General features: G+C 44.5%; 1 protein-coding gene across 1 annotated transcript in view; it reads left to right on the forward strand.

The window, feature by feature from the left end:
- The window catches only part of spire2 (spire-type actin nucleation factor 2), a 112,812-nt gene that overhangs the window by 28,544 nt on the left and 60,877 nt on the right, over positions 1-23,391 (forward strand). The window contains exons 4-5 of the mRNA XM_072518061.1: positions 197-240; positions 20,850-21,203. Of these exons, the coding sequence (XP_072374162.1) occupies positions 197-240; positions 20,850-21,203 (398 nt within the window). The remainder of the gene's footprint in view (positions 1-196; positions 241-20,849; positions 21,204-23,391) is intronic.

The raw sequence follows: 23,391 nt of genomic DNA on the forward strand, positions 1-23,391 counted from the left end.
CCACGGATTTGAGAATGTTGTGTGTCCTAGAATTAAATGGAATACCTTGCCTGCTCAAGGCAAAGTTATAGAACTGGCAAAGGTGGTAATTGACAGAACATTAATAAAAACATGAAAAGTATGACTCCATTTGACTTGAGGTTAAAACTATCCCCTGGAAATTGTCGGTCTTGGTAACTTTATTTTCTCTTTTTAGACTCAAAGCCAAAGATGCCCCCTCGACTGTGTACAGAAGGACAGGTATGTGTCTGCCAATTATAATAATTCAGATGATTCATATTGCATTTTTTTCATTTGATAAAAATTCAGTTTTATGGATCAGTTATTTAGAACAGTGGTTCCAAACGTGTGGTCCAGTCCTTGGGTATCCTCCAGATGTCTGTGACCTGGTCCAAAATGCAAGTTACCCCAAAGTTGGTGTTCAATGAGATCGCCTAATTCAGTTGGTGAGAAAAGTTCGACACAGACCTGTGGTTCCATGTATGGTCTGATAGTCCAAGTATCGTGGACTCATCGACTCAGCTCTGAAGCCTCTGCTAACATTCCCAACAACATAAACTGCAATTGGATTTTCAACGTTGTGTGGGGCTGGAAACAGAAGAGAAACCGGCTGAATGTGGAACCCAATATGACCACTGTCATTCCCAGCCCCTTTGAGGGACGTTTTCTGAGGGAGGGGTCATGTGACCTGCTCGACAAATCAGGGACGGGAGTCGGGAATTCACTGGGATGTTTTGGGACTTAACCCAGCAGCTGGATCCTAGAACTGAGGATGAAAAGACCATTTAAAAGCACTTTGTCAATAGTTGTTTACTGTTGGAATAAATCGTTGTTTCTTACAAGTTATGTGGTGGAGCCAATTCTTGAAATTATTACAACCACCTTGGAACCAAACATCACGTCATTAATGTTTCACCATAAGCAATATCATCCCGTTACTTCTGATGAGTTTCTTTGCAATGGTAAGCAAAAGTGGGCAAGCTCAAATAGGTGATTCACAGGGACCACTGAAGTGTCCATGGACAAGAAAGTTTGAAAACCAGTGATTTAGAATAGATTGCAATAACATAGTTTGATAAAAGTAAATAGTGCGGATGTTGGAAATCTGAAATAAAAACAGAGAATTTAGATAAACTCAGCTGGTCTGGCAGCATCTGTGTGGTTTGATAACTGCTCTATTACTGATGATGATAACTGCTCTGTGACTGATGAGCAATTTAAGATATATTTATTAGATATGTTCTTGCAAGTGGAATAGGTGTCTTAAAAGTCTGTAGAGCCTTCAGCAGCTTCTATTTGTTTGCTCTATACTTCTCACCTGAAATTACTGACTCCACGTGAATACTGTGGGCACTGGGCAGTCTCTAATAGTGTTCACGTGAGAGTCCAAATAATTAATTTTTAAACAATTATTCCTTTGTGTGGATGAAGGCATTGTGTCACAGGCCGATTCTATATTCTCCTGATATCCACATAAATGCATTTTCATAGAATCATAGAATTTACAGTGCGGAAGATGTTTTACAACGTATATTACTGAATAATGAATTGCGACACCCCTACTACCAAAGAGAAAATGCTGGAAAATCTCAGCAAGTCTGGCAGCATCTGTAGGGAGAGAAAAGAGCTAACGTTTCGAGTCCGATGACTCTTTGTCAAAGCTTTGACAAAGAGTCATCGGACTCGAAACGTTAGCTCTTTTCTCTCCCTACAGATGCTGCCAGACTTGCTGAGATTTTCCAGCATTTTCTCTTTCACCCCTACTACCAATCTAGCTGAGATCACCATATTAGAACCTCAAACCTAGTATATATGGATCAGAACTAGTTGCACTAATTTCTGTCTATTGATATAAGCCCGTTCAAGCTGTCGGCCTTGGTTCAACCCTTTTGCCTCTGAGTCAGTAAGTGTTGAGTTTAAGCCAGAGATTTAAACCCACCATTTAAATTGAGAGGGAACATGCAACTGTCAGTAATGACATCTTTTGGATAAGACACTAAACCAAGGGCCCAGCTAACCTTTCAGTTTAGGATCCCATTCAAAGAAAAACGTGAGCATTCTACTTATCCCTTGGGCTACACTCACCCCTTAATCAAAATGATCCTGAACAGCTCTCCAGTTCATTTCTCTTATTGTACGATCAGGCAATGTGCAAACTGACCCCCATGTTTACCAACATGACAAAGAGGTATTTCTTGGCGTGAATGCTTCGGAATGTCTTACAAATCAGGACATAAATTAATTCATTCTTTCAGTTGAAAACTGAAATAAAATCTTGCAGGAGCGGTAATGTGTTAATAGCTCTCAGTTTCCATGGTTTGGCTCATTTGCATAAATATCCAACGCTGCAGGTGAAACTGAAAGGGATGCTGGAGAATAGGGAAACAATTCTTAACAACCATTGGAAAGATCCAGAATTATTTCATCCAACTTGCAGACTTTGTAAGGCTGCAGGGGGAGAGGCCCAGAAGTGACGAGCAGCTATGAAGGGTGAGGGAATCCTAATGTGTAACCAGGAGTCTGCAGACAATTGCAGCCCAAAACATTGCCTCCTGTTTGATGGCTGCTGATGTGAATGTGATGCTGCTTGAGTTGGTTGAGAGGAGGGTGCCTCTTTTTTTTCTTCGTTACCGTCATGCTCCTTCCCTGATTGTAAGCCGCACTGATTTCTGCATTTGTGCGACATTTAAAATTCGTGAAGTGTATGAAAACTGATAAAAGAAATCTGTGAAACAGCTGATAAATATCTCAGAACAGCCAAAACTCAACATCATTATACGACCCTGGAGAGAACAATATGAATTGGCGTTGAAGTTTAAAAAGAGGCCAGTTATGAATAGCAAGCAGACAGCCTGCAAATCTTTTTGGCAAAGTCCTTGTTTTCCCATTTGTTTTCTCAGCTTTAGCATTGGTATCTTGAACTGTGCCGAGCCACTGGGTCCTAACTATTGGACAGTGTACTGGTTGAATATTCCACTATGCTAAAGTCCCTAATGCTGGGAATTTAATACCGCACACTCTCAGATACAGATCAGAAAAGCAGGAATGCTATTCAAAGATTTATACATTATTGTTTTCTCCAGAATAAAGTTCCCAGTTAGATTAGGTACAGCATTAAGTTTGCGATAAACTCAGTGTCATTTCAATTTCCAACGCCTGTTTCAGTGTTGTGAATACTGACATGGCATATTTAGACAAGGTGTGCCAAGTTATCTCTTCATTTATTGTGCCCTAAAAGCATTTATATATAGGTGATGTATAATTCAAGGTTATTCTGAAATAACAATTTGTCTCCACATAGTAGTTGGATAATAGTTCATTAATATATGAATGCTTGTAATCCCAGTAGTGTACAAATAATGATCTAGTCACAATTGGAAGGCAATGGTTATGAGTAATCATCTCTTGATGATAATTGACCAAGTGCTTCTCATTAAGTGACTTGCCATTATGGATTGGAATGATATTGCAGCATTGAGGAATTCTGCAGCCTTTGCACATGGCACATTGAACTCCAAAACGTTGTCATTAGAATAAAGTGTTGGAACTTAGAAAGCAGTTTTCAGCATATATTAAAACGCCATTTGGACTTGTGCAACAGTATTTGTCAGTTAAACTCAATGTGTTCCTGGGTAGCGAGCTTTGTACTTATTTTTGCTCTGATTATGAAGTTAGCCTCATTACTGTTTGTTGCCACGCCTACTGCCCACACAAAGGGAACATAATTGATTGTTGAATTCCCCTCTCTCAGTCAACATGCTTGGGTGTGAATGCACAATATGAAACAGATTGTTTACTCGTGATGGTTTAAGATGCTCAGCTTACAGGCATTTACTTTTTCCAAGAATATAAAAGTACATTAATGTTGACAAAGTACAAAACAACTATATTTCTCCCAGTACTGTATGCTACTTATACATTTAAAATTATAGTCAATATTTATAATTTTCATTACATGTCAGTTTTTCTGTTTCCAGCTCATCTGTGGCTGAGGGATCTTAGACAGTGTTCCTTCCCCTTTGTGCCCTTGTGGAGGCTGCCCAAGCTTTCATGTATCCTTCAGCATGTAGCCCTGGACCTTGGAATGTGATAGTCTGCAACTCTTTCTACTTGAAGACCAACAAGTTCTGGACAGACCAAAGAGTGTATTTCCACAGAGTTGCTAGTTCTCCAGGATATTTGCCTTGGTGTGCATCCCTGGGAACAGTGCATTGCGCACAGAGTCCCTCATCTTGGAGCGGCTTGAGTTGGACCGCCACAAAATCCACTGCATCTTTTTCCAGACCTGCTTTGTAAAGGCACCTTCCAGAAGGAAGTGGACAACAGTCCCTCCCCCATCACAGCCACTCCCAAGGTGCAGACGGATGAGACTTGTACAGAGACAACCCTTCTCACAACTAGCCAAGCTACATCTTGGTGCTTGTTTGAAAGTTCTGCTTTTGAAGCATTCTTTGACGGTCTGCTCAGAGAACTATCTGACAGCATCCACAATCGTCTTTTCCCACAGGGCAGGGCCTTGAGGATATTATATGCTGACCACTTCCTGATGATGGACTTTGTGGTCAAAATTGTCTTTGTGCATAAATTTCACCACGAGGGGTTAGTGATACAGCACGGTCCAAGTGAATGGATCTTCCTGTGGCAACTTGGCCAGGCCCATTCTAGTGTAACCACCATAGCCTGTCATATCTCAATTCTAAAGATATGATCAGTGGTGTTCAACCTTTTTGATCAGTAAAATACATTCTGATGATTCAAAGTACTGAGTGGGCCACATCAGATTAACTTGACTTTAATTCAGGCAGAAACATGATTTGAAAATTACATCCAACCCTGAAGATAGTTTGTGTTTCTAGAATCCTTCGACCATGTCTTAATTTTTTTTGTCCCTCTCTCTGTTCCTTGATGTCATTGTTTGGATCAAAATGCTGGCACCAGTGACTGGCTGTTCCTGTCTCTTTCATGCAAAATATCTAAGGGCATTGAAAAAGAAAGATTTTCTGTTTGAACCCTGTTGAGAAAATCATTGTTGTGTTGGTCTTGTGATAATCCGGTCTGGATTTTCTTCAATATTTTCCAAACGGCTCCCCTTCATGTTAAAAAGTTACTCTTTGCCCTTCCTTCTTTCAATTTTCTTATCTCTAAATACTTAGCAAACTGAGACAGGCAGCGTCCTCCGAGCCCATTGCTGCTTTGTAAACAGCTTGGAGAACTAGACAGGATTAGATCTGGGTGATTTTCCTGACGTGTCGCCTTCCGTAGAGGTACACAGCCTTGCACTTGCACTTGTCACTTTGGAACAAACATAAACTCTGCTGCTATTTTCCATAGAATATTGATGGACCAAAATGTTATGCAAGCAGACAGTCTCTTTCTAAATGACTAGCAACAATCAGAAGTGAGAGGATTTGAAAATTAAGAGAACAGTGAGCCAGATATAGATGCAGCTTTTGTTCTTTTGGCATGCAAATTGGTCAAGAATAGGGCATAATTTGACTGTGTACTGATTAAAGGTTCAGGAATTGTTCTCTGTTCCACTCAACAGTCTGGTCATAAAGCCCTTGGATAGCCAGTGAAACTCTCGGCTGGTGACCACATTTTGGGTGTGCTCGTAACATTGTCTTTAACTCTTTGAACCAGGATTTCTTTATCTCTTGTCTTGTTATTGTTTTAGTATTCTGTGAACTATTTTCTAAAATTAGAGCAAGCCATTATACCTGACCCAAGTGTCAATCCAGCCGCCTTCCAGATTGCAGTGACTATTGATTTTCCTGAAAAATGAGACCATGGATCCTATTCTTCTGGAATGTTGGAAGGAAAACATTGCCTGTTGAGATTGCTGCGATCATTTGTGACTGTTCCAGAATCAGATCAAAACGATTGGCTGTCACTGTGAGTGTTGAATACTTAACCAGATAAATTGATTGATAAATGTTTCCTGCACTTCATTCTTTAGTCAGGGAGAGGGTTTATAAATGGTGAGAGCAGCCATTGTGATATTAACTGGTTCTCTGGTAAGAATGTGAAGCCAGTCCATGTAAGTAAAACCTCAAGAAAGCATAATATTCCAAGTGGTCATTCCCATTGTGTGTTCCTGCACAGAATTCATGGTTCAACTTGGTCATTGTCCAGAGCCAACCGCAGGAAACAAATGAATATTTGATCTAGAATTAAACAACAACATCCTTTTTGAAGGGATTGCAATGGACAATATGACCTTTCCAGAAAGGCATCGGCTTTTTGAAATTTACCTAATTTTAACCATTTTTAAGAGGTTAATGACAGTGGGCAGGTGAGTGGTTTGCAAATTCAGTACTCGCCCTGCTGACCAGTACCTGACCAGTCCTGTGTACAAATCCCAAAGCAGCACTTTGTGTGGCCATGTGCCATAACTATGACATGAATCGTAATGTCATCAGATCACTGATTATTTCTGTTGGTCTGGTCAAACTTTATTAAAAAGATTTTAAGAAAGCATTGCAAAAGTTTCTATTGGATAGCAAAGATTAACAGAAAAAATATTGAATGATAGAAAATCTGAAATAAAACCAAGAAATGTAAGAAATGCAGCCTCTGCCTATGTCACCTGCCAAGAGAAAGTATAGGCCATCATTTCCAGTGGGAATTAGTGAAAGGGGCTACCTTTTTCCAGAGGTTGACTGCCTATTGCGGACATGTTTTGTGATGATTGGTACTTGGACATCTTGCACAGCAGCTATCAAGATATGATAGAATTTGAGTTGCAGTTATACTGGACGCGCTCATCTGAGCTCAACCTCCTGTCTGTATAAGGGTGGTGCAGTGGTCAGCACTGCTGCCTCAAGGCGCCGAGGACCCGGATTTGATCCAGGCCCCGAGTCACTGTCCGTGTGGAGTTTGCACATTCTCCCCGTGACTGCGTAGCTCTCACCCCCCACAACCCAAAAATATGTACAGGGTAGGTGAATTGGCCATGCTAAATTGCCATTTAATTGGGAACAAAAAGGAATTGGGTACTCTAAATTTGTTTAAAAAATAGGAAAAAAACTACCAAATGTATTGCAGTCTACCAACTGGAGTTGTACTGTAAACTGACCAACGTCAAGCCGCAATGCCACTATTTCTGAAATTATAACTGTTTTAACGGGCAGTCAGTTTAAAATGTTAGGTGAGGTGGTGGACGATCATGTTCCAACACGAGAAACAATATAAAATATTTAAAGTTCTGAGAAGTGTGGGCTGCCGAAGCATCTTTAAAATGTGGCTTTTAACCAAATTGAAGTTGTACTTCATGTGGTGAAGACATTTGGTGCTCTGAGGTACCCATTTGTCGGGAGATTTCTTAGCACTTGAACCAAGAGCTCAACACCTACAATCACTGCATTAATTAGAATTCAGAATTGTCTCTCATTAACTCACATGTTGGGTAAAAACTGCACCCACAAAACCCAATGAAAACTATCCAATTTAACATGCCTGGCAAACTTCTTTTTTTAAATGAGAACAGGTTTGTATTCTTAAGCCTGAAGAGAAAATCAGCCCCTTTTTATGTAATTTTATTTTGCTGACCATTTTAATCATTTCTTTCCCCCCCGAAAAACTATTCAGCAAGAACCAGAGATTTTTAACAGGCTTCCTATTAAACTGTACAACCTTGGAAAGGAACAGAAGCTCTGTGCTATTGATAAATAGCAGATCAAATACCACTCCATCAGCACTTGTACTGAAGGTTTCCTTTCAGTAAGTGGAGAAAAACCCATCCCCCTTCATTTAGCTCTTTGCCTTTGCATATAGACAATCCTTTACAGTTTGCAAGGAGCCAGAGAGTTAAATCAATGACGTTGGCACTAATAAAAGCTACTGCATGTTGTCCTATTTTTGTTATCACAACATTGCTACAATATCCTGGAAGTAGCTACACACAAAGTGCATAGTATTAAAAGCTCTAGATATTGATGAAAATTTGTAATATTTTAACATTTTTCATCTGGGATCTTTGATGTGTGAAAGAAGTGAATAAAACATCGTAAGGTTGAAAATATAACTAGAGGTGGAATTTAAAACCCTTTGGTGCTGCTAACCTAGAGTGGTTCGCATTGGCCAATTCCTGAGGAGTAATAAAGGCACTGATCAATCGCTACAAGTACTGGTCTTGTGAGCAGGTATGTCAGACCCAGACCTATATTATTTGTATTGGAGATCCTAGACGGAAGCACCAAAATCCAAAATAGTGAGACTGGAAAGAATAGGAGTCAGTATAAACAGATGAGGAATCCCACGTTGATTTGAAAAATGTTTGTGGTGGCGTTATGACACCCTGGGCTGATGTGCAGTCAGCTCCAGCCCCACTTGACACCGAGTCACAACACAATTGAAATTAACAAATCATTCTTAGAAAATACTCCAAGACTCTGGTCTATGGCTGCCCAATAACTACAGTCACCAGGTCTGTAAATTTAAACACAATTTTTATTAATGACAGTAACAAATTAAATATGCAGCAAATACAACTGGCTAACTATTGTCTAATTCCTAACTCACTCTCTTCGCCACATTCCGGCGCCTGTTCGGGGAGGCTGTTACGGGAATTGAACCGTGCTGCTGGCCAGCCTTGGCTTGTGACAATAAGCGATTTTCATTTCATTTAACTCACCCCACCCTCTACACACACAAGACAGGCAGACACAAAGAGGGGAAAGAGGGATGTAAAATAATGATGGAAGTAAAAGGATAAGAGTGCTTGTTTCTGTTGGTTGTCTCCCATTACACCTTTCTTCAGTCTAGGTTTTCAGTTTGAGGTTTTTGCTTTCAGTGTGTAATGGTTTTCACTGTAGATTCAACCAGATCTCAAAAACGTCTCAACAGGTTCAGAAATAGCAGACAGGCAGTATTTCTGGAGAGCGAGAGAGAAAGAAAGACGGACACTCTCAGATACCCCTCTCAGCAACCAGGATCCAACTGACACTTCCTGCGTCCTCTGAAAACCATCCCAATCATCGCCAGGCGCAATATGACCTTTGGCCAATTCATTGGCCACCAGCCAGCCAATCAAACCAAATCCCTCTGAGCTCCTGGGTGCCAAAAAGTGTTTCTGTTCAGAAGCTAAACCTCCATAGCACAAAGGACCATTTTACCTCTTTTGAGTTCCTCAACTTAAGGATATACACAATGTAAAAGAAATTGGAAATACGGGAATCAACAGGCAGGGCTCTTCCAGTGGGGAACTGAGAGAGAAATGAAACAGCATGTTAATTCCATCTTCAATAGTAGTGTAGTGACTGGTGTAGAGAAATCTAGTACAGAATCAAGATTTATGTCATCAGATTCTGACTAAAAGAGCACATTAATGGAAGGTGGCTTCAATTGTCATTTGGAAACTGTGAAATTTGCAAATCATCCTTTGGAATCATTTGTTATATTTATTTTTTTGCCTACCCTACTGTCCATTAGATTGTCAGTTTCCAGCAGAGAGGGAATGTCTGTCGAGTTCAAATCACTTGAGTGATAGGAAATTGAAGACACTTTTAAAACATTAAAGGGAACCTTATTCAGTGTCCACTATTCATCTGGCCCACAAGACTTTTCCTGGATAAATGTGGTCTAAAATAAAACTAGTTGTGAGATTTGTTGCCCTCTCTGAGAGAGCGTCCCCTTCAACAGAGTGAGGAAGGTGACACATCTTTCAGGCATTCCAGTTCCATGAATTTTAACAATCTGATCCCATTCTCTGGTCTGAATGTACTATTAACATTTCCTATTGTTTTCTTGGTGGGGGTGTGAAGAGTGTGATGGGAATGGAAATGTTTATTGTACCATGTTTATGTTGGTGTTATTATTATTATGAAAATTACAAATACCCTAATCAAAATATTTTTAAAACAACTTTTCTTCAAACTAATTTGTGTTAATTTTCATTATTTTTGCAAAGTAATTGAAGCAAATTGTTTTTAAGCTGACATTTAAGAGCCATTGATGTGCTGTGTATTTGTGAAATATCCTTGTGTTTTAATTTACTCAAGTTTCAGCTAATGCCATATCAGTACTCTTGTACGGCAGACTCGCTTATCACATAGCAAGCAGTTGACTACTGGGGCCTTGTCATGTCAATTACACAGCTCTTAACGAGTGAAATCGCCTGAAATCAATCAGCTCCAATACAATGTTCAGTTGAATTAAGATCTGCTGACATTGTCTTATGAGGAGTGTTGAGTGGAGAGTTTAATAATTGCTCCAAATACCACAGTCAAAATGTAATCTCATCACTTCACTGGTGCAGCGTTATTAGTTGGCGCACATCTGAACTCCTGCCACTCAAATTACAATATTTCCTTTTTAAAGTCAGTATCAAACAGATCTGACTGATATTCCTATTTTACTGCGGACAATTAAGAAGAAAAAGTCAGTTCGGAAGTGCATGATTCTAATACAGAACAGTCCATTGAAAGTCTCAGCCTCACGTCCTATAAGCTAGCTTGGCTGCGGTTCTGCATAAGGATGCAGCAGAATTTCCTTGGGGATTTTTCAGCTCCGCCACTGCAACATTGGCGAAGGTTAAAACAAAAACAAATGGGGTTTCGACTGAAGTGACAGCAGCAAAGCAAGTAAAGCCTTGAGTGCAAAGCACAAGGCAAGTGTAATATATTGTTCAACTGAAAGCTGTCCCGTTAGATAAGGTTCAGAGGTGCAGCCATGCAATCTGGTGGAAGAGTGCTCTGCACAAGAATGCTGTTTGATAGATGGTGTGTCTGTGCAGTAGTCTGTGTCACTGTGATGTCAGGTTGTGTGTCCAACGACACTGTGTCATAAAGCAGTATATTGCATCTTTTCTTCTGCAGCTTTCTGCATGGACAATTCCAGAGTCTGGCTGTGCTGTCTGCGAGAATATTGCGCAGGGAATTTTCATGAAGAATTGAGGGCAAGCAAAGTCCTTTTTTTTTTTAACAAACAATTTAATTGAGGTATTTTTTGGCATTGTAAACAGTTACAGATAACAGAAATGTGCAAACATCAATATAAAACCAATACTTCAATCAAACCATACTGCACATGCCCGCTCCTCTCCCCTAGACACTACCCGCCTATTTATTCCTCCTACTCTACTCTAATCTCCGCCCTCCCCACTTCCTCTTTCGGTCTTCGGGGGTTTTGGTCCCTCCATGCCAGCAGTATCCGCCGCCGGGCTATTAGGGAAGCAAAGGCCAGAACATCTGCCTCTTTCTCCCCCTGGCCTCCCGGGTCTTTCGAAACCCCGAAAATTGCCAGCCCTGGACTCATCACCACCCTTGTTTTCAGCATCCGGGACATGACCCCCGCAAATCCCTCCCAGTACCTCCTAAGCTTAGGACAATCCCAAAACATGTGAACGTGGTTCGCTGGTCCTCCCGCGCGCGCATCTAGCGCACTTGTCCTCTACCCCAAAGAATTTGCTCATCCGAGCTACCGTCATGTGGGCCCGGTGAATGACCTTAAATTGAATCAGGCCGAGCCTGGCACATGTTGCGGTTGAGTTTACCCTACTCAGGGCTTCCGCCCACAGCCTGTCCTCCATTTCTCCGCCAAGCTCCTCCTCCCATTTGAGTTTCAGTTCCTCCGTCTGGGACTCTTCCCCCTTCATGAGCACCTTGTAGATATCTGAGATTCTACCCTCTCCTCCTTCTCCTCTAGAGACTATTCTGTCCTGGATCCCTATTGGTGGGAGGCCTGGGAAGGATGGGACCTGTCTGCGTACAAAGTCCCGCATCTGTAAGTACCTAAAGTCATTTCCCCTTAACAGCCCAAATTTCTCCTCGAAGCCCCTCAAACTCGCAAAGTTCCCCTCCAGGAACATATCGCCCACCCTCCCCACCCCCACCCGCCGCCATGTTAGCAAAGTCCTTTTCACCCACTCTCTTCTTCCACATCTCCAAGTAGCTGGTTCTAAAGGGTTAACTGCTAATTGCAAGTGTTTGATTTATTCATAAAGAGGTAGGAACCACTTATTGTGAAGGTGTACATCTGGGGTGCCACATTTACTGCTGTACTACAGTCAGGTGTCGAGCAACAATGCATCAATTTACCAGCCACATGGAGAACTGCAAGAAATATACTTGATGGAAATCCGGCATTTTGAGTCTGAAAGTGAAATTATTTCAAACGTCTGAGAATTAGAAGATGTATCAGTAAACAGGCCACTTGCTGCCCTGTTTGCCAAATAATTGTGCACGGGTGGAACAGTGGTTAGCACTGCTGCCTCACAGAACCAGGGACGTGGGGTCGCTTCTGGCTTCGGGTGACTGTGTAGAGTTTGCACTTTCTCCCCATGGGTTTCCTTCCGGGTGCTCTGGTTTCCTCCCACAGTCCGAAGATATGCAGGTTAGGTGGATTGACCATGATCCACAGGGTTAATTCCTCCTCATCATGTGCCAGGCTTAGCTTAATTCAGATTAAGGTGGTCCATCGGGCACACATGACGACAGCGAGAATGAGCAAGATCTTTGGGGTTGAGGATAGATGTGCGGGAAGCCCAGCGAACCATGTCCATATGTTCTGGGCATGTCCAGCTCTCAAAGGATACTGGTTATGGTTACAGGGCGGGGTAGTGGGCCTAGATAAGGTGCTCCTTTGGAGGGTTGGTGCAGACCCGATGGGCCAATGGCCTCTTTTTGCACTGTAGGGATTCTATAGATCTTTGCATGAACAGGAGAAAATAAATCCACACAGAGTACATTTTATTACAGAAGAAGATTGAATTAGTATGATGTGTTAAACGATTACCTGAACTTTGAGTTTTGATAATGGCTCATAATGGGACTTCCGGTGGGGGCCATGCGAGAGTAGACCGCGTAGGAAGCCCCAGTGGTGGAACTTAAGGGCAAGTGGGAGGAGGAGCTAGGCGGGGAGCTGGATGTGTGCCTGTGGGCGGATGCCCTAAACAGGGTTAATTCCTCCTCATCATGTGCCAGGCTTAGCTTAATTCAGATTAAGGTGGTCCATCGGGCACACATGACGACAGCGAGAATGAGCAAGATCTTTGGGGTTGAGGATAGATGTGCGGGAAGCCCAGCGAACCATGTCCATATGTTCTGGGCATGTCCAGCTCTCAAAGGATACTGGCAGGGATTCGCTCAGGCAATGTCCAAGATCCTAAACGGGTGGTGCCGAGTCCAGAGATAGCGATCTTTGGTGTGTCAGACGATCCGAGAGTTCAGGAAGCGAAAGAGGCCGACGTATTGGCATTTGCCTTCCTGGTAGCCTGAAGACGGATCCTTTTAATGTGGAGAGACTCTAAACCCCTGAGTGTGGAGACCTGGATTGGTGACATGGCTGGGTTTCTCAGTCTTGAGAAAATAAAGTTTGCCTTGAGATGGTCCATGACGGGGTTCTCTCGGAGGTGGCAGCCGTTCCTCGACTTTCTAGGAGAACATTAAAATGTCAGCAGCAGCAATCCGGGGGCGGGGGGGGGTTCATTCACTGCATATTCTTGTTTTTTTTCTTTATATAATGTTAACGTTGAATGTTGTTAGTGGTTATGTAAAAAAAAATTGTTTCCATAAAAATCTGAATAAAAATAATTTAAAAAAAAAAAAAGATAATGGCTCCTAATTCAGTTTCACAATTATTGCCCATTTAAATGAGAAGCCACAGTAAACTGTCTGGATTGAAGCAGGAAGTTAGACAGGGACATAGACCGATTAGGTGATTCAGGATAATTGTGGCAGGTGGGGTTCATTGTGCAAAAATCTGAGATTTTAGATCAAAGAGAGTCAAGTATTTTCTAAATGCGCGGGGAGGCAGTGGTGTAGCGGTATTGTCACTGAGCTAGTAATCCAGAGACCCAGAGTAATGTTCTGGGGACCCAGATTGACCCTTAAATGTCCTCCTGAAATGGGGTGGCAAGCCACTCCGTTCCATCACAATCGCTTTAGTGGTTCCAGAAGGAGCTCACCACCAGCCTCTCTTCTTTTTTAATTTTTACAATTAAGGGGCAATTTAGCCTGGCCAATCCACCCACCCTCCACATCTTTGGGTTGTGGAGGTGAAACCCACACAGACACGGGAGAATGTGCAAACTCCACACGGACAGTGACCCGGGATGAAACCCGGGTCCTCTGTGGCATGAGGCAGCAATGCTGACCACTGTGCCATGGTGCCACCCCTACCACCACCTTCTCAAGGGCAGTTGGGGTTTGGCAATAAATTCTGGCTCAGCCAATCACACCAACATCTAATGAAGTTTAAAAAAAGACAGCAACTGTGGAGGAGCTATGGGACTTGGGTCTTGCACAAGCATCACTACAAATTAGTACATCGATACAAAGGGCGGAATTCTCTCGCAATCCAATAACCCTGTCCACTGCCCGCGGCTCGTTTTCCTGCAGCGGAGGCAGCTTGCCATCAACTGAAGTGGGATATTCTGCTCTCGCCAAAGTCAATAGTGATTGACGTTGCTTGCCTGTGCCGCGGTCGGGGTACCCGCGGTGGGGGTCGTAATTGGTGAGACCGGAAGTTCCAGTTGGCGTGAAGGGCTGGAGAATTCTGCCTGAAATGTAATCAAAGAGGCTAATAGGGCTGGATTACAGTTGCATTCAGTTTATCAGTCGTACAGAGCCATGGCTAGGCCACATTTGGTGTGCTGCATTCAACACCATACTGGCCTTGGACGGGGTGCAGTCCAGATTCAACATAAATTTATCAGAGTTAAATTTCATCATCAATTGAACGGGTTGCATTTCCCTGAGTGTAGACAGCTGAGAGATGATCTTTGTAGGTATATTTAAGAGCTGAACATTTTGTTATACTGCCCCTCCGTTGGGGAAGTGTAAATAAAGTTCACGAATGGCTGCCTACAGTTGAAAATGTGTTATTATAATAATAATAATTATTATTATTATTATTATTATATTTAAGAGCTGAGCATTTTGTTATACTGCCCCCTCTGTTGGGGAAGTGTAAATTAAGTTCACTAATGGCCGCCATACAGTTGAACATGTCTTATTCGGTGCAATAAACAACAGAAAGATGATGTCAAACATAGACTAGAATTTTATTTTATTTTTCATTTGAGATATAACTAACTGAAGAACATTGTGATACATTTTTGGAACTCTTAAAGTTGATTTTGAGGAAGTTTGAGCAGTTTGAAGGTTTTCTCTGTGTGCACATTGTGCTCAGATACAGATCAGTGAATCAGCCGTTTGTCATTGAAAAATGGCACTGAAGATATACTGGGGGACAACGGGGGAAATTCAATCCTAACAAAAACAATAAGATATAATTATGAACAACGTTTGCCGATTTGTCTGAAAGTGAATAAATTAGGAGATAAAGTACACGTTTTCCTCACCTTGATAGGGCCAGATACCTTTTAGGTGGTGTCTCGTCAATGTTGCGCATGAGATTCCAATATTATGAAGCTATTCTGAAATTAATCAGGTTGTCTGGACTTTTATTCTGGCATGATGGCACAGAGGCTTGTTTTCACAAAATGAATCAGTTGCCGGGTGAGACAGGTTACTTTCTAGAATTAAAGAAACTCTTTCATTACTGGGTTTGGCGTAAATGTAGAAATCAACCTTCGAGACAGGAAGCCTGAAGAACAATAAAATCAAGGCCAAGCTTTTGAGCAAAGCTGACATGAAAGGAAGCTTTCGATGAAGCCACAGCTTGGAAATGGCAGTCAGAAATAGTTGTAAATTGCAAGGGCATTCATTTCTTGAGCTGGCAGGCATGGTCCACCGGGACTCCAGCCACGGCAGTCAAGTTCACAGTCTGAGTCTGAAATTTAGATTCTACCACTAACATGGTAGCCACTAACCATTTTTGCCCCCATTTCCAGTCAAAGTGCCATTCCTGTAGGAAGGTCAGTTATATTCCAGCACATGCAAGAGTGAAGGAAATGTAAAGCTCCGGGCCGTGGTAGTTCTAAAGCTACTTAAGGAGTCTAGAAATCCTTGAATGCGCACATGATAATGTGGGAACAGAAGTTGATGTTATTGAGCAGCAAGATCAAGAGTCATAGAGCAAGAAAAACAGGACATGGAAGACGAGAGTAATACAGCTGAAAATATAACTCCAGCACCTGCTGTAGAAGTAAAAGTAGGAGATTCACAGCTTACTTTCAACTTTGATACAACTTCAGTCATGTCTGTCATCACAGGAGGAGAGTACAAGAAGTCTCTTAGTCTCATTCCCTTATGCAGAACTGGTGTGAAACTGATGAGTTATTCCAATAACAGTACTCCAGTGTTAAGTCCGGTTATTCCAGTGTTCGTCAGGTTACTGTTAGTGTGAAATATGATCATGCGTCCTGCGTCCTATTATTTGTCATTGGTAGATGTAGAAGGAAACAAAGTCCCCCTAATAGGAAAGAATTGGCTTAAGACACAATTAAACTGGTCCGAGTTATTTACAGTAGGGATCAGTAAGAGTGCATTAGATATTTTGAAAAGCAATAAGAGACTTTATCATAATCTTTAAACAAGGAGGATCAATTGAAAAAAATAGGCATTACAAGGCTGAAGTCAAAAGAAAGGACAATATACAGCTGATGTTTTGCTCGGCTAGGACACTGCCATTTACACAGTTAGATGCATGACTGTAAAGAGCTGGATAGAGATATTGAAGAGTTGATTAAATGTTTTGAAGTGTGTTCAGAATGAGAAATAATTCGGGTGCCGTTCATTCCATGATCAAACACAAAAACCATGGGAACAAATACCTGTCACTTTCTTTCAAGTGGAAGGGAAACAGTTACATTGTTTTGGTCAATATCTACCATAGTATTTTTAAAGGATAGGCTTGCAGATCATGAAGATACAAACAAGAGCTTTATTGGAAAGGTGTTTTCTCTCAGGCTGCGAGGCTAGACTGACTGTTAGCTCGCCCAAACCAGCGATGATGTCATCAGTATGTCACATGATCAAACTCTGAAAGGGACCTTGTTCCAACTGGGAATAAACACTTTCCTCTCTTTTTACATCAAGGTTTCTGCAATGAAACACAGAATAATACAAACAATCAGAATTTACAATTTTGAACAGTTAACAAACACAACAAGTCAATAAGTTAGACATTTCGGAGGACATCGATTCCTGTGTGGTTTTCGGGGAACCTCGGTTGTCTGCTTATTCATGTTGATTGCAACCGCTGGTGTTTCTGGTTGAGTTTGAGTGGTTTCTGTCGCTGCATCAACTGGAGTTGACGTATGATTTGGAGGTTGACACGGTGTTGAAATGTCTTGCACAGTTGTTTCCAGTATTGTCGGGTCTCGGGTATGTATAGGTCTTCGCTTGGCACGGTTTGCTGCAGACTGTCGGTTGACTCTGGACACAATTTAATAGGAAAAAAAAAAAAGAGTCCTGTTTTGGCCATGTTTAGTGGGCTGTTTCCCAGCACCTGCAGCGCTGAAAACCACCCCGCAATGAAACGGGACTATTTTGGGGCCTTAGCAAAGAAAGTCGAAACTTTGCTTACATTCAATTCCGGCACTGACGAGCTCAACTCAGTCAGTACAGGAAGAAATTGTGATGCCATTTTTAAATGCCACCCCGATCACCCCCCCCCCCCCCAACTGCGGCCTATGGAAACCCTCGGTGCCCCAACTTACCGATTTAGGTGGTCCTCAAGCCACCCTCCCCCCACCTCATAAGGGCAGGGCACCACCGAGCTTGGTCCCTGGCATGAGCAACCTGCCACCCGGGCACCTTGGCATTCCCAGCCTGGCACCCCTGATGGTGCCCTTGCCAGGCTGGAACTGCCACCTGGGCACCGTGGTGGAGCCACGGTCTTTGGTTAAGATAAATCGATCAATGTCAGCCCCAACCATAAGTAGAGTTGATTGTCAGAGGTCAGATTTGACAGAGATGTTGAGAGCCCTGAGTCAAGCTAATGGAAATGGGAGGTGATATCCTGGCAGAAATGGAAAGGACCTGGAAGATATATTACTCTGACAGGATCAGTCTTATATGTTTTTGGTTGTGATTACAGTAAAAACAAGTATGCAACACAACCTGTCAAAGTTTCAGGTGTATTTGATGTTGGTTTAATCTAGTGCAATGGGAGTATGGTATTTTGTAAGAGGTGAGCATGTTATACTGTCCTCTCTGCTGCCTTCTCCACTGGGGGGTGTAAATAAAGTTGTTTAATAATGGCTGCCTGCAGTTGAGCACGTGTAAGTGCATTCCAATTAAAGAGTTTAAAATATAAAGGAATTTAATAAGGTAGACGCAGTGGATCTATTACCTTTGGTGTAGAAATCCAATATAATAGGGCACAATGTTAAGGTTAGAGCGAGAAGAATGAAATCGAGAGAAACATTACCCTTGCATGAAAATGGTGGAAATCTGTATTTCTGTTTTCCATAAGGCTATAGATGCTGGATCAATTGAAATTTCAGGACTAAGATCAATATTTTTTGTTATTAGGTGCGGCTATCAAGAGATATTGGTGCAGAACTCCAAAGTCCAAAGATGTGCAGGTTAGGTAGATTGGCCATGCTAAATTACCCCTTAGTGTCCAAAAATGTGCAGGTTAGGTTAGGTTACGGGGTTACAGGGAATGAGGCGTAGGAGTGGGCCTAGGTAGGGTGCTCTTTCAGAGTGTCGGTGCAGATTCGATGGGCTGAATGGCCTCCTTCTGTACTGTAGGAATTCTATGATTCTAACTTTGATTCCCCAGCGTCGCATTTGGAGGGCCCAATGATGCACTGGGGAATCCCTCTAGGAAGCTCCCACAAAATGGTTTGCCCGGCAATTGCCCAGACGCGCTAACTTCCTCTGGACAATTGCGCTGGGAACCATCCGACAAGCGATTTAAATCGCTAACTTCAGGTGGTTCTGCTAGATTTACCCTGATAGTTACTCTGAAAGAGTTAGAGGAAAGAAAATCACTTCTAACTCTAGAGTACCTATTTAAACAACCGGACCCAGCCTTATACGAGACCCCCCCCCCCCCCCCCCCCCCGTCCCACCCCCTTAAAAGGGGAGAGGGACTTGCCGCTGCATCCCAGTTACTCCATTATTATGCTGTTGGGGTGCGCGCTTCGCTGCTCCTGTCTCACCTAGCCTGAGTGAGGAAGATTGGGGGAGGTAGGGGTTTTGGAATCTCAGCAAGAGTAAGTCCGTCCAATCGGAGGAAGTTACAGGCCAAAGATCCACAAATGTTCCACATATTTATCTCATTTCAATTTACTGCAAGTGACATGTCAGAAATTGGCAAAGATAGCAATGGGGCAAACGCTGAACTTGCTCACTGTTACTTGCCCACCTGCCGACTCTCTGCCAGGTAGGCAGGGCTGACATCTGCAGCGCTCCCAGTTGCCCACATGGTAAATTCCTATTCTCAGCACTGCTGCTCTGAGAGATGGGGAATGGGGAGATGAGATGAGTTGCTACTGTACAAAGAGAGCAAAGCAGAATATGTCAGCCTGGGCAGGTCCCATGCTTACTGCCTCAGCAGCACCATGAGTGCTGCACAGTACCAGCAGACAGAGAGCAGCTAGGTAAGGGAAAGGTATATCGAAGTGTGGAAAGCACTCTCACTTACAGCCTGTTCCAAAGCTCTCCCTGATTTTGTGCTGGTGATTTGAGATTATCTTTTCCTGTTGGTGATTGTTACCAGGAATATTTGCAAATGGTTTTCTGTCCATTGCATGCTGATTCCTGTGTTCTTGCATTTTGCTCTATTTAAGGTATGAAAGCAAAGTAACCTTTTCAAAGTGGCGATCTTTCCCTCTTGTATATTAGTTATAGGTCTGACCTGAAATGTTGCTGTTAATATGATTTTTTTTTTAAAAACGTTTGTATTGTTTGATTGTATTTAGAGCAGGCAGCTTCATGGGCATGTTACAAGCTAACCACCTCAGTAAAATATTGTGTGTATCATCCAATCCCTACAGTACCGAAGGAGGCACATAGAGTCTGCTCTGACCCTTAGGAAGAGCACCCCACCTAGAGCCAATCACCTGCCCTTTCCTGCAACCCTACCCTAAGGGGCAATTTAGCATGGCCAATCCACCTAATCTGCACATCTTTGGACTGTGAGAGAAAACCGGAGCACCCGAAGGAAACCCACGCACACACAGACAATGTGCAAACTTCACACAGACAGTCGAGGTCGGAATCGAACCCGAGCCCCTGGCGCTGTGAGGCAACGGTGCTAATCTCTGTGCCACCGTGCCGCTCTAGTGACCCTGGCGTTTGGGAACATCTATAACTGTGAAATAGTCATAACTCTGAATCACTGTGTCGAAAACTGAGGGAAAATAACATGGTGTGACTGTAAATGTGATTCAGATGCAATAAAGTTGACACCAAATGGAGAAAATCGAATCAGTGCGATGTAACAAACAGTAAAATACACGGCATTGCCCCGGTCAGTCAATCCTGACCAATTTGAAAAGCACAATGCTGAGACACAATAACAAGTCACATCTATTGCACATCCCAAGATGCATCACAGCAGCATTATCGAACAACAAAGGCCCCAGATAATATTCTGGGGACAACGTTTCGAAACCAGCCACCGTGCAGCTGGTGGAATTTAAATTCTGTTGATAATCTGGAATTGAAAAGCTAATGTCGGTGATGGTGATCGTGAAACCATTGCCGATTGTCGTAAAAACCCATCTGGTTCACTAATGTCCTTTAGGGAAGGAAATCTGCTGTCCTCATCAGGTCTGGCCTACACGTAACTCCAGATCCACAACAATGTGGTTGACTCTTGGTGTGGCAAGCCACTCTGTTCAAGGGCAGTAAATGCTGGCATTGCCCATGATGTCCACATCCCAGGAAAGAATAAAAAGAAAGTATATCTATCTTTGGCATTGGGGAGGGGGGGGGGCTAGTATAAAATCGAATTCCATTTGACAAGGTTTTTTTTGTTCTTCCTTCCAGGTGGTGCAGTCCTTGGGATTTGCTATTTATCGAGCACTAGACTGGGGATTGGATGAGAATGAGGAACGGGAGTTGACTCAGCAGTTGGAACAACTTATTGACCAGATGGCAAACAATGACTCTGAAGGTAGTAACGGCACAGCTGACGAGGGGTACAGTGGACAGGATGACGAGGAGGAGGGTGATGGGACGCCCCGTTCGGTGAGGACTTTCGAACAAGTAATGAAGGCATGTGCTGCACATTTGTTGAATCGTAATGAAGCAGATGCACATTTTCAAGCAGTCTGTAGGGCATTGTTTGTGGAAACCTTGGAGTTACAGACTTTCCTGATTAAAATCAAAGATGCTAAAGAGGTAAGACCAAAGTTCTCTTAAGCGCCGGAGAATGCCATCTATTTTCGATAGTTTTTATTGTTTTAGGAGTCTGGGCAGCTTCACATCGGAACAGAAGTGTCATTTCTTTCAGTGTGAAGGTATATTTGTGGTCGGGTTCTGCAGTAAGGTATGTGGCAGGCGATGAGAGCTCTCGCAGATATTGATCGAGTCTGGCTACTGGGAGTTCGAATGGCACATTTGGCCCACTGCCCAAGCTCATTAGCCGATGGGTGAATCTGCTCCATTGTTGGGTTGGACTATGCAGTAGAACTACTACACGTTCACATTAGAAAATGGTCTCTTCTGTTAAATTAAGAAATGAAAACAAGTGCCTTGTAGTTACATGATTTGTATTAAACTTTGGCCCAGGTCTTCTCGTCTTCGGACAGTTGTACCTTGGACACCCTGGAAGATGCATTTGAAGACCTGTCCTGTCCCAATGCAATGACATGACGGGAATTACTCAAAGTTTCAACTTCCAGTGGGTAATTCCACACTGACCAGAACCCTCCAGAAATAGCCTCCAACTCTTGAGTTAGGAGTCTGAGATCTTGGAGGGTTCCGACTCACTTAACTGGATACTTACTTAACTGGATACTTACTTAACTGGATACTTACCCAGGAAAAGGTAGACTGGAAAAAACATGACTAAGTCCTGGTAGCTATAAAACTAAACCTTTCAACCCACCCACCCCCTTCACTGACACCCCATTGAGCCCCTCTGACTAGCCCACACCGTCACCCTCCAACTCGCCCCAACCCCCCACCACCAATCCTCCGACTCCCTTTTGAACTCTCCCACAACTCTCAAACACACACACTACTCCCACCCCTGGCCCACTGACATCCCCTCCCCCAATCTTCAGGCCTCCATCCCTCTGAGTCCCCCCCACTGACCCTCGGGGTCTCCCCCACCGACCCTCGGCCCACTGACCTCCCCTCCCGCAATCTTCACACCTCCCTCCCTCGGAGTCTCCCCCACCAACCCTCGGGGTCTCCCCCACCGACCCTCGGGGTCTCCCCCACCGACCCTCGGGGTCTCCCCCACCGACCCTCGGGGTCTCCCCCACCGACCCTCGGGGTCTCCACCACCGACCCTCGGGGTCTCCACCACCGACACTCGGGGTCTCCCCCACCGACACTCGGGGTCCCGCGCCCTTGCTTTCCCCCCCTGCACTCTCGCTTCTTGCCCCCCCCCCCCTGCACTCTCGCTACCCCCCCCCCCCCCCCCCTGCACTCTCGCTTTCGCTCCGGTGCTCTCGCTTTCACCCCCACGCTCTTGCTTTCCCCCCCGCGCTCTCGCTTTTCCCCCGCCCGCGCTCTTGCTTTTCCCCCGCCCGCGCTCTTGCTTTTCCCCCGCCCGCGCTCTTGCTTTTCCCCCGCCCGCGCTCTCGCTTTTCCCCCGCCCGCGCTCTCGCTTTTCCCCCGCCCGCGCTCTCGCTTTTCCCCCGCCCGCGCTCTCGCTTTTCCCCCGCCTGCGCTCTCGCTTTTCCCCCGCCCGCGCTCTCGCTTTTCCCCCGCCCGCGCTCTCGCTTTTCCCCCGCCCGCGCTCTCGCTTTTCCCCCGCCCGCGCTCTCGCTTTTCCCCCGCCCGCGCTCTCGCTTTTCCCCCGCCCGCGCTCTCGCTTTTCCCCCGCCCGCGCTCTCGCTTTTCCCCCGCCCGCGCTCTCGCTTTTCCCCCGCCCGCGCTCTCGCTTTTCCCCCGCCCGCGCTCTCGCTTTTCCCCCGCCCGCGCTCTCGCTTTTGCCCCCCCGCGCTCTCGCTTTTGCCCCCCCGCGCTCTCGCTTTTGCCCCCCCGCGCTCTCGCTTTTGCCCCCCCGCGCTCTCGCTTTTGCCCCCCCCGCGCTCTCGCTTTTGCCCCCCCGCGCTCTCGCTTTTGCCCCCCCGCGCTCTCGCTTTTGCCCCCCCCGCGCTCTCGCTTTTGCCCCCCCGCGCTCTCGCTTTTCCCCCCCCGCGCTCTCGCTTTTGCCCCCCCCGCGCTCTCGCTTTTGCCCCCCCCGCGCTCTCGCTTTTGCCCCCCCCGCGCTCTCGCTTTTGCCCCCCCCGCGCTCTCGCTTTTGCCCCCCCCTCGCGCTCTCGCTTTTGCCCCCCCTCGCGCTCTCGCTTTTGCCCCCCCCCTCGCGCTCTCGCTTTCCCCCCCCTCGCGCTCTCGCTTTCCCCCCCCCCCC

Source organism: Scyliorhinus torazame, chromosome 10 (assembly GCF_047496885.1).
Source record: "Scyliorhinus torazame isolate Kashiwa2021f chromosome 10, sScyTor2.1, whole genome shotgun sequence".
Taxonomy (NCBI): domain Eukaryota; kingdom Metazoa; phylum Chordata; class Chondrichthyes; order Carcharhiniformes; family Scyliorhinidae; genus Scyliorhinus; species Scyliorhinus torazame.